Below are 17,970 nucleotides of genomic sequence, written 5' to 3'. Positions count from 1 at the left end.
GATTAGAGCTGAACAGCTGGCTGTGGTCGGTAACTGATTTTCTATACAGTATGCAGAGTGGAACTATACTGTAAGTCTACTTTATAGAGGTGTGCTGTTCTGCTTTCTGTGAAACACAAAGAAGTTATTAATATTTGCAATTTCATGATCTATAGTGACTGTATGCTCTTGGAAAACACCAGTCTACTGAAAGTGTCCCCCTACAAAACTGATAGACTAGATGGATATCAACCTTAGGTAGGGCGAAACAGCTGTCACGAAACGGAAACAGAAGTCTGTTAAGCCAACTCTGCTCTGCTTTCTGGTGTTGTGACACGGCCTGAGCTCATATATTCACATTCCCATCATTCTTCGACTGCCTGCTCTTTAAAAACACACTAGAACACTCAAATGTGTTCCTTATTAAATAAGTGACTCGGTTCTTTGCTGTGTTAACTGAGAGACCTGCAGTGGCCTTTGTTTCTGTTTTTTTTTTTGTGGGGCTATTTGAAATGCTGTACTCATAATAAACTGAACTCAGAAGAAAGGAAGCCATTCAAGGAAACGTGTCTTTAAAAAGAATAACGTTAATAAGATACGTATTCGTCCCCCCCCAAAAAAAAGATCACGCCCTGGAATTCCTAAGTCATAATTTACATGTGACAACTGGCTGCCAACAGAGGGTACTGTTGTATTAAAAGTACATGTGATAAGGAGGCCAAGAAATTAATACGTTCAAAATGAACTATTGAATTGATATCGTGCAATCTGAATTACAATCCATGGCACAAATACCAAAATACTGTATGAGGCAAGCACTAACCTCGCTCTCCGAATGGAGACAGCCACTACACATGCACTGTGAATCCTCAGATGAATATTTAAAATTGTAGAGGCAACATGAATAAAAATAAACGTGTTTTTTAAATGTTGCAGTATAAGGACTTCTGATTTGCATTAGTTCCCACATCTGAAGACTTAAAAACTTTAAAGCAATTAGCATTAAATATCAAAGATTAAAGTATTCTTTTTAAAGAAAAAATGCTAACGACATATTTATTTAGAAGCTGTTAACACATTCTGCAGTGCAACTGGATTCATAATTAACATGGAAATTGACTTTCACTTTATTTTCCTTAATCAAGTTTTTTCAAAGCAACTTTATTTTCAGGATAATTAGGAAATGGGAGCATTTAATGTATACGACGGTTATTATAAAATCTGAATTATATTATGAAATATTTATTTTATATTTAATTGTAATATTTGGGTAAAATGCTAAACAGTAACGCTGAGTTCCTACTTGTAAGTTAATGAGTCCCAGCATAATTGCACATGCATTCAATTGAATAAGGCTGTTTTTCAGAAGATAATTTATAATTACACAGTGATTTAATGGGAGGTGCTACTATACCTTAGACAAAATATTTCACTTCTTCTTAATCAAATCTTAAGTGTAGATAACTTTCAGTTTTTCTCTTCATAAAACATAAAAATCTCAAAAATCTGCCCAATCCTAATTCTTCTTTCAGTAAATTAACCGTTGTGATTATAATAGTGATCCGTTAGCCGTTTCTGAAATTTCACTTACATGTACGTACAGTCTGCTTTAGGTTTTGACTGTGTTTCAGCATCTATCGATGGTAGATTTGCCATTTATAAACGTGTTATTTCCGAAAAAACATATACTGAGTATCTTGCAACACAGAGGCTCAAAAATAAAATTGTTAGGTCAAGGAGGAAGCGGTAAGACGTCTGCGATGTTATAATTCTATATTTTTAAAAATTATTTTAAAGGTTAAAGTCAGTGATGAAATAGAGAACATACAGTAAATCTGTTAAACTTGCGTTTGTATCTGAATATGCTTTAGCGTTTGCTGATAGTTAACAGCATGCAGGTTTGTTGACCCGGTAAATTCCGTAAATAAGTGAATTGGAGTTTTAATTCTCCTGACTCTTGGAAGTGCGCAGATCCTGACGCTGTGGCTCAGGCTTTTGAAAAAGAATATACTGTATAAGTGCTTTGACCACTTACTGGTACACAGTTTAACTGGTGTCACAAAATAAATGCTGTTGTACATTTTTGGAAGCAGAAAAAACTAATGGCCCGTGGTCGGTGATAAAAGCAGAAAATCAAAGTGTCTTACCATAATTGCTACTGTTTGTGGAGCCTGCTTCTTGGTAATATAAATATACGTGACATACGTTTATTACAAACTGGTACCTAAATTCTGAAAGCAGAATATCTTGGTTCATCCCTCTAAATCTCAGAGAATCAGCAATGAACCAAACAGGAAACAGGCAAATAGAGGATAATGAGACACTTCAAGAGCTGAAGGTGAAGAAATAATTCTGTGAAGGTCTAGGATTACATTAGATATAGGAACCATCTCACTCAGAAGAATCTTTAAAGATACCATCTTAGCTGAGAATGAAAATCCATTATATATATCCAGATAGTATTGTGAACTTTGCTGCTTGATTGACAAAATGTGTCCTTTACAAACAATTGGTGTCAACAATAATAAAACCAAATAAACCTGAAAAAGTACACTAAGCAATCCAAGACTAACAGCAAAGTGTACGTTCAATTTCTGATTTAAGTGTGTTAATATAACAATGATTTACCTTGGCCATTTAGCTGAGTATTGAAAAGACAAACTAGCCTGAGCACTTTTCCAAATAGGTGTGGGTGTTCTGTTATTTCTATAACAAAAACACCATTTGGAAGAACAAGCAATCCCCCTTTTTCTTCCTTTATTCGTAAATGAGCTTGAAGATGCTATTTATAACCTCCTACTGTTGCAGGAAGAAGGAGCAGTTGGCTCACAGAAAGGCAAGCTGGTACAAAGAGAAGTGAAGCTTCTGCGACTTCAGCCAAAACTACCCTTGAAGAAAAGATTGTTTATTTGAGAAAGAGGAGACCACTTAAGGCAATATGGAAGAATGTACCAAATTGAGTCCCATGAATCATTTAATGTAAATCTGATCACAACAGTGGGCCACTACAGCTTTCAAAACATATTTCATGGCTAGCACGACAAAATCATCTGAAATATCAACAACACCTGGCAAAAAGACAAACTTTCAGACACTGATTCAAAATTTGGGGAATATAGAGAACCAGGCTGCGCAGGATAATTTCCTAGTATTTCAAACCTCTCTCCTCTTGTGAATTGAGTTCAAGGCTAACTGAGATCAGAACAGCAAAGCCATGTTTGACCCAGCCCCCTTTGGACATATTGAAATCTGCCACTCAGTTTTACAGTCTTGTCAAGATAACAGAAGGCAGAAAGTGTTTAGGCAAAAATTGAAAATGATCTACCAGGACCAGGAGAGCAGAGTGATGCTGTGTGGGATTGAAGAGTTTGCTAAAAGAAAACTTTTAGTAGGAAAAGAGTGAGAGACATTAGCCAGATACAGTGTTTTTCCTGGTCTACATTACTGGACAAAACTCTAGGAGAAACAAACACAAAAGTCTCTTTTGTTAAGGAATTTGTAATTGTCTGCAACCATTCATTTGCAGTTGCATTTCCACTGTGTTGAAGTATGAGCTGATAAGAGCTTAGACATCACGTTTCGTATTGGCTGAAGGGCTCCAGCTGTCGCAGATGGTGGCCAGTCCTGTGGGGGTGGGATGGGGGAGCCGCTGGCCCTAAGAAGGGAAAATCTTCGCTCAAACACACAGACAGTTTAGAAACAGAACAGGAAAGCGGGATTTTACAGGGTGGACTTCATTGATACTGATAAGTGGGAAACTTTGCATCTCCTCCTCTGTTCCCTGAACTACAAGCAGTACTGGCTACGTTTGCTTTGGTTCAAATAGGCATTACTTCTTCAGAGAAACAGTGAAAATAAGCAATAATAAAAATAGAAAGATAACAGGAGCCGTCTCTGTGAATCTATCCAGCCCCAGGGAAAATAAAAAGGTTCAAGGATGAGGTAGTTTGTCTCAAAGCTTTCATGAGCTCAATGACAGATGCCTGGGATGTTCCAGCTAGCTGGCAGTACAGAGACAGCCGGGCAGAAGGGTGTGCGGGATGACCAGGAGCACACGCTATAGATCACAACAAGACGGATCACCGCAGACACCGCTTGATCTGATAGAATCAATCAATGGAAATGTAGCTTCTGTAAACTTTAACACTGAGCTCTGCAGCTCACCAGCAACTACACAATGGTAAATCAATAGAAACTGCATAGTATTGGAAGATTTGTTTGGCAGGCATCTCTCACTGATGTGAAATTACAGCACCTTACCTTTTAAAGTAAGTACTTTTTACATTAGAACCCCTGACACATACCAGTCTGTACACACTTTATTTCCCCAAAATGTTCAAATCGCTCTCCAGTCCTGTCACCAGTCACCAGATCCAGAAGAGTAAAGTGTCACAACTTGTGATGCAACATCGCATACGTAGAAAACAGAAGAATCGTATCTTTCTGAACTCTTCAACCTTTAAGAAGAAAGTTTAGAATTAAATACAGATTAAGAAATATCTCTGATCAGTTTGGTTCACTGGTTTGCAGTGAGGCTTTTCTTCTCTTGATTGTGATGTTAAAAATGACTTATCTGTTTCTTTCTGATCTCCGGACCTGATATGGAAAATTACTGACAGGATTTTGGACAGGTGGACCATTTTGGGAGTACAAAGATATTACATATTTAATAGGCTAGGCTAAAGTGAGCAAAATGTTTAAAGTACACTTTTACAACAACAGAACCAAGTGGTCAATAGGGTAAACAAGAAACAAATTTCTTTGTTAATTAACATATGAATTTTCAGTGTTTCTCATTTAAAAGGGGGCTAAGTCATAATATAATGTTTCTGATTTTAAGAAAGTACAAAAAATACACAGCTTTTGATTTTACACAAATCACTTCTTACGTTCAAAGTATACCATACTAGTCACATTTAAATTATTCAATTAAATTTACTTCTCCATATTGAGTCTTTAATCTGTGCAAATCAGTGCTTTTTAGGAAAATTAAGACATGCTTTTCAGCTATTTGCCAGGTAATTAATGCAATGTATTTTAATTCACAAAGCAGAATTAACCTTTTTAATATTCTCAGAAACATAGGAATCTTATCTGTATAAAACCATTATAATGTTAAAGGAATTAAAAACAGAAAGTGGAAGGACTGTGGTGTGATTTTTTTAGTATGCAGAGTAAAACATTTTATATTATCTCTAAAAATCCTTTCATCTTCTTGCTGAATAGCAGCCATTTGGAGATGGTCTTCCTTCTTCAGCACAATTCTGTAATTGTTTTCAGGCTTCAAAAGCAAATGTGAGGTCAATACCAGAACATCAAACATATAGAAGTCATGAAAATGAAGAAGACGTTCCCCCAGACACCAGATTTCAATACAGATGCATGAGGAGTATATATTTGTGTATATATGCATACATATAGTTTATTTGAAAATAACTACTGCACCCACCCATTTACAGAACACTTAGCTTCATTTCCATTGAATAACAACCTTAGGGCAGTTCCGTGTCAATCCTCACAAATGAACTCATTTTTAATGATCTGATATGTAAAGCAGTCTCTTTCCGTTAAAATCTAATGCAAAACATCACGCAAAAAAAAGAAGGAAAAAGTATTATGTGTATTTCTGTTTTTAATCGCACCGTATAGGCAACTGCAGCCACCGCTGAACTGGAAATCGCCCTGGTATTTGTAGTGTGACACTTTCACTTCTCACTTCTCAAGGGTGTACCTTACATCAAGGTGTTGGAATACTGTCCAAAATAAAATTGTGTTGTAAAACTTTTCCATTCAATTAGCGCTGAAGTGACCCCATCAGAGTGTCGTGGAGCTGTAGCCACGCAGCGCGCTACTCGGAGATCACCGCGCAGAGCTGCAGTGTGCAGCTTCTCTTACTCTGAGGGGTGAGCGGAGGCGCGCTGCCCATCAGCTCTACCCACACTGAGCTGCTGTTCAAGTGATCCGATGTGAAAAGCCACCACTAGTCGCCCCCAGTGCTCTTGCAGTCTCGCTCAGTCTCCAATTTTTCTTTCTCACTGTAGACTTAACGTCACGTCCGCACTTGAACTTGAATTTTATCCCATTGTACAGAGGCAGCCCCAGCCACAGAGAGACAGAGAGCTCCCAGAGAAGCAGGACTCCGCCATCTTCACAGTGAAAGGAAAAGAGAGAAAAAAAAAAGCCAGCAGGTCTTGTTTTATTTGGAAAGGAGGTGGCAGTCTATGTCCCTGTTTTCCTCCGTGCCATACAAGGGGGCAAGTGCAAAGAGTTGGAAAGCCTGAAAAGTAATTGGCATTGCACGCGCTCGGGTAGTGCCAGTGCTCAACGAGCGAAGGTGCCCATCGCTTGGCAGACCAAGTGCCAAGAGGACATTGGATTTTTTTTTTATTATTGTAATATATATTTTTTGTGTGACAAAAAGTATATATTCGCCAACCAAACACCAGATCCACAGTTTGGGTGAAGAGTGGTGCTCGGTGTAGCTGTCAAGCGCTGTACTTGCACAGTGCACAGAGCGTTTTGATTGTTGAGAAAGATAGAAAGACATTCGCAGTGGTCTGCACACAACTGTCATTCACAGGCACCTGAGAGAGAGAGAGAGAGAAAAAAAAGAAAGAGGATATTTTTGCGTTTTTGTAACCCGGAGAGGTTCTGCTGACCGTACACCTTGCCTCATGGTGTGACTTAGAAAATTGTGGAGGTGAAGTCCTGCTTTCTTGCGGTCCGAGTCTGAGGCAGCAGGGAGAGACTGTACTGGACTTTGTAGCCAGACGCAAAGACAGTGTCAGTTTTGACCGAGGGACCCCTATAAAGTCAGATTTCTCCAGCTGGCACTCGAAGCGGTGGAGCAGTGCCAGTTTTGAGGAAGTCCCAGGAAAAGTTACAGGAGAAGAAAGGAAGACGAAGTGGACGGAAAGGGGAAGAAGCAAGGCGATTCTTCAGTGTATAGGTCTCCGGGCGATGCCAATCTAAATGCCAGGGCAATGTCCCGTCGCAAGCAGGGAAACCCACAGCATTTGTCACAGAGAGAAATAATAACACGTAAGTACAATTTTTAACATTATAATTATGGAAAATGAAGCCTTTGGTATTTATTATTTACAGAATTAATAGATGTATGTTATAAATATCCTAGGGTAGTTTTTTTTTTGTTTCTGTATTCATTCGTAGCAAAGTAAAAAACGTTTTTGTCATGTGTATTTTAAGAGTATCTTATAACATTAAAGAGTTGTAATTCTAAAAAACCCGTCTGAATTCGAACATAAGCGGATGAGGATAATAAAATAAATCTATGAAAGTTAATCGACAGAGGAGACATGAACTGCTGTATACTGTGTGTGGGCTATGATGGCCAAGACGTAGGATACATGGTCGCAGTGAACTACCCCTAACTGCAAGAGAAAAAAGTCGCAATTGTTAAAATAAATAAAAAAACAGGTGATTTTCGATATTGCAACTGTAGTGGTTAAAAAAAATACTTTTCGTTATTTTTGGAGGGTGGTTGGGATGGACAGATTTCTTTAAAAAATGATTCATTTTGTATCTAGAATAAGTACATTCTGGAGTATTAATGATCACGGAGGAGGAATTTGTCCTCAGTGCAGAGGACCTCTATTAAATAACCAAGCGTTTCTTTTTGTTAGTATAATTAATGAAAAAAGCAGGGTACTTAAATTGTCCAGTAGTTGCGCGAGTTAGGCCGTTTTCATAAGATAGCAAAATAATGAAAACCACGTTCTGCTGGATGAAACAAGCCGGTGTAACAGTATTCGGTGAGAAACAGGGAAAAACAATTATTTGGATTTGAGCAAGATTAGCATGGCATAGATAAAGCACCTCTTGCAGTTGCATAATTGTGTAACACAGACAACGCACATGTACATGCATGAATTCATACACACACACTCCTACTCTCAGATATGCACCCACAGACGCACACGCAAACACAACACACGCAAAGCTATATGAAGGTGGACATTTTCCGCTTCGCCCTGGCCCCTGGGTAACTAATGTGAAATACGAGCTGCTGAAACTGTGCAGGTTTTAGGCATCGATGCCAAGACCACAAGCCCGCTTTTTGTTTTAAAGTATGACCAAAGCCAGGGGTATTTATTTTTTTAAGTGATTCTACGTAGGGCATGACACCTAACGCGATTTTCATGAATGTGTAAAAATAAAATACTAAAAATAAATTCCCCCCCAAAAAAAATCTAAAAATAAAATGAACTTGCTTGTAAGTTTGTGGCGCGTCAGCCGAGAGCTGACTCGGAGCGAGACGGTGGATCTCGGAATATTTATGTTTTATTTTACAACAGAATTTAAATATATAAATATTATGGAGTTTTCTCCTCCCCTGACAAATACACTGTTCAGAAAACCTCGCACCAGCACCGCCAGCTGCAGCTTACAGCCACGGTATTGTTTGTGTCTTTTTATTATTTTTGTATATATTTGTACATTATTTTAAAAAGAAGGCAGTGCGAAAATTGGACTATACAATCCTTATTCGGTACGCGTTCATTTGATCTTATCTGAAGCTTTCTCTGGACAAGTAATTCGTAAGCATGTAATATTTTTGTATATATATTCAGATTTCAGAGTTTAATCATACAATTTGTTTAACCAGTGTAATTCAGTTATATGCTTAAAGCAAGATTGAAAAAAAAAACCCCGCATTTTAGCTGCTCTAAGGAGAGCTCCTTTCCTTGAAGGACTCATTCAATCTATCTCAGTGGTCGCAGTATTTCATTAAAGGTCTTAAATTAATAACATGTATAGGACGATAATACACGCACATCGTCTTAAAACTGTTCTTTAATTGTTCATGTGTGCTGTAAGATGAAGCACACGGGCACATCATTACTACATTTAATCTTTATAACAATAAAGTGGAGCCTACGGCTGCCGGAACAGCGAGTAAGAGCGAAGTGTCTTCATATCCCTGCACGCTGAGGTGCGGGCAAGGTTGCACAATGAGAAACTAAAGGTAGCAGAGAGGTAGGCACAGGAAACGCAGACATTTTATGAGAAAAGCGCTGATTCCCTTTTTTTGCAACCGAATTTTGAAATTGAATACTACATAAACATGAAGGACATTTCAATACAGTTATTTTTGTTGTGCTTTCCTCTGTTATATTTTGTTAACCACATTAGTTACAAACGGCGAGCACACGTCTTTCATTCCATTCATTGTATTTTTTTTTACTGAAATCTTCTGGAAAGGAGTTTATGCAAAATGCAGTGTATTAATTGATATTGAACTGTTTGGGCTGGAAGAAGTTTTACAGCTTCTACAGGGAATAGGTTTAAAACTTAAGGGAATCGTTTAAAATCAGTGAAATCAATATTTTTCAAGCGTTTTACCATGATTACATGGAGTCTCATAGTAGGCTAATCCAGATAATTCATAACAGAAGTGTATGATGTAATCATACTCAAATCTGTTTTGTGTTGTGTTGGGTTAGTACTGTGTATTCTGCACATTCTGTTCTACACACTATCCTTTAATTTATAGGATAATCACTTTTTGTCTTTTTATTCTTCAAAATTATGCTTTTTGTATTCTGATACATCGTTGAATAACACAAAAGGATACATTCATCATGGAAGGTACAGTGGAATGTAATTAGTTTTGCAGAAATCATTTTTTTTGCAAACAAAACAAAGCAATAAACAAAATATAGTTAGATGTAAACAATTCATAAAGGGCATATTTCAATTAAGCTTTTCCTAATTGCTGTGTATTACTGTACATGTAAGTGTCAGTATTGTAACACACCAGAAATGTTGCTTTCTGGAGAACAGGACATTTAAACAAAGCAATACGAACAGAATAGCTGTTACAGTTACAGAATCATGATTTTTCAACCTTTATAGTTCTTCTATTATATCTTATGACAACATACCCTTTGACTATATGTTGGCTAAATTAGTATTTAATGCTGTGTTCAGAGGGTCTTAATATAGGGATACAGTATTCTCAGACTTCCATGTTTAATGGTTTATGCATATATATGTGTGTGTATACAGATACATCTTTCACTATCTCACCAAGGCCATCAAGCTGCTGTCAAGCTTTTGGAAAATGCAAGCATAACAGCTTCCATACTATTTCATTTTGCATCTGCTTAAGTAATTGAAAGGAAGTGAGCTTAAAAGTAAAATAATTTCCATGTAATCGTTTTCTCAGCACCTATTGCTAGTCGATCTGGATTCAGGGCCTTCATGAACTCTGAATGTTCTCAGAGGTTGCTTTGGCATTTTAGAGCTGAGATAGGTCAATACCACACAAGCAAAGGGCATACACAAACTGTGGCTAAAACCATACACTACATTTACTGTATTCATCGATACAGACACACGCACACACAGGAACACAGAAGAGTACGTGTGACTGTGACTGTGTTTCTGTATGATCACACAGAGTTAGGTACTGCCTGGGTCCCCGCGCGACACTGTAGTTTCAGCCTAGGTACCAGTGAAAAAGTCTCTGTTAGTATCTGAAAGCATTTAACAGCTATGTGTAAACTGCAGAAGAATTAAGATTCATGAACTTTGGATAGGGCAAAACGTTTTTTTTGGCTAGAATTTCAGATTAAAAATAATTTTACATTTTCGTAGAAATGAAGTTGTCACATTTTATCAAAATCTTTGGCAGAGCCGGAAGAGGCAGGCACTCAGTTTGCACTGCCTGTAAGTACAAATTCACTTTGGCGTACACACTACAGTTTATTAAGGAATAAGGATGATTCCAGTGTGGAAAACTGAAGCGGGACACCAACTCAGACTTTCTGAGCACCTTATTCCATAATAAGGATTATTTTCTTATATATTTTTCCTACAAAATGCGTACTGGGCACATAAGATTTTGTAATATTAATACCTCAGGTTTAGAACATTAAAACGCTATCCTATCAATATATGTTTAGAAAATTTAAGAATAATTGAACCTTTATCTGTTTGCTGTGCTGTAGAGATTTATTTAGTCTTTTCACTGTGCACATTTTTATCATTTAGTTTTATGTTATATTCAGAAGGCAGGCATAACAATTTGTTCATATCCTAATTAGAAAAGCTCTGGGAATCACACCTTTTGAAAATTCCTACAGCCTTAGCTATAGCAATAGTGCTTCAGAATCTGTCAAAGAGATGTATTTAAATTCTTGCCAGAAAGTGTGTACAGAAACCTTAAAAGTTAATAATACAGCACTTTGGGAATTTTTTAAATTTAAATTACGTTTTCCTCATTACATGTGAGGGAAGAAGCACTGAGGTGCTGTTCCGACTTCTTAGCTTCAGTTCTTGTTGAAGCTCTTGAAAAAGCTGTTAAATGTGGGTGTACGCATGCTAGTCAACATGTCGTCTGTGGTATTCAGTTTTTGTTAACCGCTAGTCTTTCAGTGGATTAGCATTCAGTCAGTTGGAGCCAATTTTTCAAAAGGTTCAACTGTAGCAGTTAAATCTTATAACTTTCAAGCTTTGAAGAACTTTGCAGTGTTGCAGTTCAATATTTTAAAATGCAGTGCAGCCACACAAGGGCTAGGTTAGGTCCCACACCGAACACGTCGTATGCTAAAGTAAAAATACCTGCAGAATATTACAAATAGGCAGATTTTTTCAGTTTGAAAGGCCTTACGTTCTTGGACAGAATAAACCTTTTGTGTATTTTGTATCCCTAAAATCAGTGGTGCAATTAATATTAAATCGTGAAACCATGCTTTGCAAACTCACCAGTGCTAAATGAGATATGCGTCTTAGGTTTTGTCAAGTGAAGAGTAATAACTCAATGATTTTGTGTACAACTGGTACATACTGTACGGTATTGTTACAAGCTTAGTTTTTAACATTAGATCTTGTACTGTATGAACAGAAATCTAACATACACATTGCTCACATATTTCTACATGCGTCTTCATGATATTTTTATTATTAGGCTGGTATTGATCGTTTTACAGAAAAGTATCTCTGATAATAATATAAAAACAATTTATTACTTTTTTTATGTTATTAATAACAGATGCTGTCCTGTACTGTGTTTTAAAGTTAATTTTTAAGAAAGACACGGAATAACAGAGTACAGTGCTTTCCATTACATTATGTCTACTTTAATTATTTACATTGCCTTGATTAAGTTATTGAAATGCTTTCAAAAAAAGAAAAATGTAATTAATAAAACAAAACAAAAACACTAAAAACAAAAACATTTATAATGGAATTACAAAACTTAAATTCTAAACCAAAATATAAAAATAGAGTGTGATGCTTCTTAGCGCTACTGCTTAGTTTGATAGAACAGTAATATTATAATCCAAAACTTTTTTCTAAAAAAGGTAGAAAACATCCTCTTATTAAAGTAATATATTAGTACTAATGATAAAGACCACTGTAATTTATGACAAATGGCCTGCTTAATACAGAGTAGTTTAATGGTAAACCTGGTACTCATTAAAATTACATGATTATTCAAAATTACATATCGTTAATCACTGCAACAAGTTACAGCTTTAGGTATACAGTTAATGTTTAGAAGGTAGGTATGCAGTCAGTAAATAATACTAATAATTGCACACATTCAAAAAAGCTTTTTCGCAGCTGAGTTAAGGGTGAAAATAACCACATTTCATGTCAATACCCTTTTGTCTTTTATCGACATTGCTTGAATGACAACTTTGTTGGAACATAGAGGCTTTAATTATACATGTTCATTAAACAGTTACGGTACCATAAATGTTACTTAATTGAGTTTAAAGCTTTCAGCACAATGGAATTGCTTATAACACTATATGCGACCCAAAAGCTATATGATTTCCTCATGAAAATGATGTCACTGCTTTGTTGTGTAAGAAAAATACACAAGAAACATTTTTGGCTGAGTAAATAATTACAAGCTAAGACAAGGGTATGAACCTGCATGCCTAAACGTATTCAGCTGAAAGAACAGCCCATTTTTGTCCTCTGTGTTATATAGATGTATATTCTCTACTTCAGAGCAAAGACAAACTGTGTGTCTTTTCCTTGTTAATCTTTGGGTAGTTAAGTAGATTTGATTATTGCACTATAGGCTATTTACTTATTTGTCTGCAAACAGTTTATTGCATATTTTTTCCACCCTACATCATTTCTTTGTTGCTACTTCCTTACAAAGGTCTGAGGTAGAATTACCTTTAGAGTGTTTTTGCACCTTCAGACCTGCTAGGGGGAGCTCTGAGTCTATGAGTAAGGGGACAAGTTGGACAAGAACACAAACAGTTCAGAAATCTTTGTTGTCATGGGGGTTGGGTGCAGGAACTTCAAACTAGTAGCTTTTGATTACTCTTCTCATACATATTTTAGACACTATCATGATTAAAACCTTGCATGCATTAGAAATGTTAGTGTGGAAGTGTAGAAGATGTTTTAACATGACAGCTCCATTATTTTTTTCCAAGAATTGTGTTCAAACTTTTAACTTTTCCACATAAGTACTCCTTAATGTAAACAACATGACTTTTTGTAATATTGTTCTCACTGGAGTTTGAAAATGTGAAAACTCTAAAGTTATTCAGTGAACAATATTTTTAAAATATTGTCAATGATTGTGGGAGGCTTAATATTCTTAACGTCTTGATATACTGTATAACCGCTGGGAGCAAAAACAAAGCAACAGATGTGAGATGATTTTTTATTATAGACAAAATGAGAAAGAATAATTAAGTTTAGTGTTGTGAAACTTCACATAGAATCATACAACCCATATGAGCCAAATATTTAAACCTCAAAGCAAGTTTCAATTAGCTATTGATTGCTGTATTTGTAGAAAAACCATGATTTTTCCTAAAATTCCAGAAAGTCCATTTAAAAACAATGCTTTTGGTGTGCTGTATAAATAAATATATACCGGGAGCTTGAAGCCTGAGAGGAAGTACGCTCTCCAGTGTGATAACACATTTTCCCCCAAGAGCAATTTGACAAAATGTCTTCCTTGTGAGTTTGATTAATATGCTTGGGTATTTTTTTCCGAGAATTTCTTAGTTGCTTTTGTTTCCTTCTACGGAAGGTTTAATCTTTTTTGATGGTTTTTAAGCAGAAAATGTCTTTTACTTCCAGAGCATTTTGTTTGGATGGCAAATTGCATGAATTTTTTTTCCACACTGTAGAAGAAAGAATAAGCATGAACATTTATAGCTTTACAATTTGTCCACGGACAGTAATATCCTCCTATTGCTACTGCAGTGTTTAATGGTTTCTACTTCTATCTGTCTGTATATATTTCTATGCACAGACACTCCTGCACACTCGGTCACCCGCATATCATATATATTAATATACACACACACTCACAAACATGTATGCACATATACATAGCCTACATGTTACTAGAGATTTGAAAATAGACTTGCATCACTTCTGTCATTAAGCATTATGGAAATTTCTTTTATCGGCATGTTTTGACTATAAAGAAATACATAACTGCACAGTGCGACACAACTGCATTTACACAGAATGAAGGGGAGGTAGGAGAGCCTACTGTATACCCCTTCCTTTCTAAATGAAAATATTAGCTAATGTTTCCCTGATGAGATTTTCTGATAGAGGGTTAGCAGCACTTTATGCTTCATCCCAGTGGAGTTCTCCATGTTAATCTCATTTTACCTGTGAGAAGACTAATTTCTCCCTTTTTTAATTACAGTACACCAGGCTCACGGTGGAAGTTGGTGTTAGAATTTCTGTACTTCACTGCACACTGATCCGTGATTTTCCCCTGTTAGCAGCTGATTTCCACACGTTCCATTTTTTGTTCGTATTTGCATTAAGGGTCACATAGTCGTACTATTGCTTGTTCCATAGTCTACTCGGTAACCTTCACAATGCATCACAATGCATTACTGTTTTATCTGCATGACTGCAGTCAAAACCATCTTAATTTCTTTATCTCCATTTACTGGCTCTGTAACCTATTACTTAAAATTAAACTTAAAACTATTATCTGCAATCAGTACCGTGCCTTTTATTATGTTATTACTGTACGTCCTTTACCAGGTTACAACCAACTATGTAAAACATCAAAACAAACACAAAGGAATTGTTTAACGTACCATTTTAGCAAATCGTTGCAAGCCTGAGTTTGCATGTTGTTCGTACGGCCTGAATTACAGCAAATGTCTAGCAGTTTTTGCAAAGTTGAAAAATTATACTCACAAATCCAGCAGTTAATTGTACACGAACAGCTCTGTTTGTGCATGCTGGTTTAAGAACATAAGACATTTTGGGAGAAGGGTTAAGCGCTGGTGTTTGTGCAGGCTGTTGTAATCAATATTCATTGTCATTTGGAGAGTGGATAAAGTGAATTCCTGTATGGGGAGGCACGGAGCCTCATTACAGTGGTTCATTTGTTTGTTGACTGTCTGAACGAGGAGGTTGTTGAAATGCAATCTGTCAGGCCGAATTCCAAATTCAGCTCAGAGACGCCGTGAATTTCCAGATCTTGATTCTGCGGGGCAGGGGGTCACTTTCATCACTGATGGGGTTCGTATTTGCCCTGGGGTGACAGTGGGGGACTGGGAAATAAATGAAGATCTTTTGCAGCAAGCTGTGGATCGGGCTGCCAATCTCGAGTGGGCAGTGGCATGCATTGGTTACAGGGCAGCCTGCAGCTATTTGCACTGCCCCTCTCCCTGCAGTGAGCCACTGAAGAGCAAACAGTGGATCTATTAAATTGATAGGGGACTTTTGGGGATTAAAAGAAAATGAAGAAAAAATAGGAAGTAAACTTTGAGCTGGTAGTACGAGACTAGACCCTTTTGACAGGTTTAAGTGTTACAGTTTACCTTAGAGTCTTCACCCCTGCAAGTGCCCTTAACCTGCTGCGCTGTCAATTTGTAAGTCTGGACAGAAGAGCTTCACAAAGTTAAAAAATCCTCCAAACATAAACAGAAAGTTTAAAGCCTGGCAATGTATCCTAGTTAGCCTGAGGTTCACACCACAGTTTGTGGTGTTCGGGCTCAGAAGAGTTTAAGTGTTGAGGTATGACAGGATGCTATGTATTGCGTATAAATTAACTTTATCTTTCTGGAAAGTTCCATGTTTTAATTACCTTAAAACACCATCTTAGTTAAAAAAGTAAACAAAACATCATGTTTTCCATTGCGGGTCTTGAGGGACACTGCTGAACTATTTGTGGAGCCTTTCCTGTCGTCCACTTGACTGACCACTCTGGCGGTCAGTGTTTGCACAAAGGATGCCTGCTCAGACATAGTATGTTAAAAACAATAACGAACATAAGATTAAGCAGCTCTGTTGTAGAGAAGGGTACTTCACCGATTATTTTGTTATATTAGCAGACAAACACAATACAACAGTTTGAATACATTTATACATGCATGCTGAGAATAGTGGGTCTTTTCTGGTTAAATAATTTGCTTTGCTCTTATTCTTCATTACAGCTACGGAAACTGTACTGAAGTGTGCATTGAGTCATCTCTCCTTATTTTTTAACCAAAGTTTTGAGTACTGAGTAGAATATCTTCATAAATGAACTTAAATTGGCAGTGTTTTGTAAAGCGGACATCAACAGTAAAATCCGTCAATCATACATGTGACAGAAATATAAACATTATTGGGTTAAAAAGGTTCTTAAAAGAGTCTCAAATGAGTATCTACTGGGTTAAACAGGGCAGAATAGAATAGGTTGTACAGTATATATATTCTTTTTTCTGCTGTGAAAGGAGAAGTAAAGACAAATAAGATTTGACATTTCTTTGCACTGATAGAATTATAGGAAGTATTTGTCGAAGGATCAAAGAAATGATGAGCCATAATGTTGCCTAGGTGACTGCATTGTTATCAGTGGTGTATCACGAGGAGTGTGCTAGGCTGTATGATTAGAAGCTGTTGGGGTTCGTGTGCTTGGAGAAAGGGAATATGCAGATTTTGTTGCAGAAAAAAGACATATACATTATAATCATTGATATATTTGCTTAGGTTTTTGTAGCCCTTTATAACCCAGCCCTTTTTCAATGTCATTGGAAACCGGATGTGAATAGTTAAGTAGGCCATTGTAAATGTGTCTGGGGTCTCTTCTGAGTTTTAATGCTAAATTATTTCTTTGAAGAATATTAGACGTTTGATAGTTTGTAGCCTAGTTTGCTTCCTGTGCTCTGTGTGGTAAGAGGAAATGTAAGTTATGCATTTAATTTCAGAAGAAAACCTGAACACCTTTGGAAATTTATTAAAATTATGTGTGTTTAAATTCAAGAGTGTGAAAGTTTTTTTTTTCACTCAAACAAGATTAACATTTTGGCGCCACTACGCTGAACCTCTTTTTTTGGCTCTTTCACCCTAATAAATCTTTACTTGAGATACGCCGGAGACATTTCATGAAGTGATGAAGAGGGGGAACTGTCTCCTTACCACCCTCTCAATATGAAAAAATCCTCTTCATTAAGTGGGGATAAAATTCAAAATTACAATCCTAGTTCTGTTGAGTTTTTACCTATAATACATTAACATTAAAAAATTGAATTTACAAAATTTGCTAATAAATTAGAAATGGCGAGAGGTGTTGTTGAGATGAGTCAGACCCCCGGATAAATGTCTAGTGTTTTCTTATTTAATGACAGTTCTTCTAAATCCTCTGTACACACGGAGCTTCGGAGCAATGTCTCGCAGTACAGTACAAACCAAAAGGATGATCCGTGCTAGAGCAGCACCAAGTGTCGAAAATATTTTTAATGTATAGCTCTTGAGTGATGTTCACCAAAGCAGAGAGCTGCAGGTTCTCTGAAATGAGCATTTCGGTTGTATTGGGGGCGATGAGCACAAGACACACTGGTTACAGGCTTTTATACAGCTGCATATCACTGCCGTGCACAAGAGGCTGAAAGCGATGTTTGGCCTGCTGGATGTCAAACAGGCTAGATGGCCTGAATGGTGCCCTGTTGTTTGTAAACTTTCTAATGTTCTTATACTCCGCACCCTACATTTTGACACAGTTTGTTTATAGCTGTGACACAG

General features: G+C 36.9%; 1 protein-coding gene across 4 annotated transcripts in view; it reads left to right on the top strand.

Moving 5' to 3' along the window:
• The first annotated feature begins 6,011 nt into the window (after positions 1-6,011).
• Positions 6,012-17,970, top strand: part of bcl11ba (BCL11 transcription factor B a) — a 59,411-nt gene continuing 47,452 nt past the window's right edge. For 2 of the 4 annotated variants that reach the window (XM_088647407.1, XM_088647404.1), the window contains exon 1: positions 6,014-7,020. In XM_088647407.1, coding sequence (XP_088503533.1) covers positions 6,963-7,020 — 58 coding nt within the window. In that variant the 5' untranslated portion in view covers positions 6,014-6,962. Of the gene's footprint in view, positions 7,021-17,970 lie in introns of all 4 variants that reach the window. The other 2 variants (XM_088647405.1, XM_088647406.1) reach the window with 2 other exon arrangements.

The sequence above is a fragment of the Lepisosteus platostomus genome, chromosome 10 (genome assembly GCF_059453375.1).
Source record: "Lepisosteus platostomus isolate fLepPlt1 chromosome 10, fLepPlt1.hap1, whole genome shotgun sequence".
NCBI lineage: Eukaryota > Metazoa > Chordata > Actinopteri > Semionotiformes > Lepisosteidae > Lepisosteus > Lepisosteus platostomus.
The sequence above is the reverse complement of the archived record's forward strand: the minus strand, read 5'-3'. Positions and strand labels throughout refer to the sequence as shown.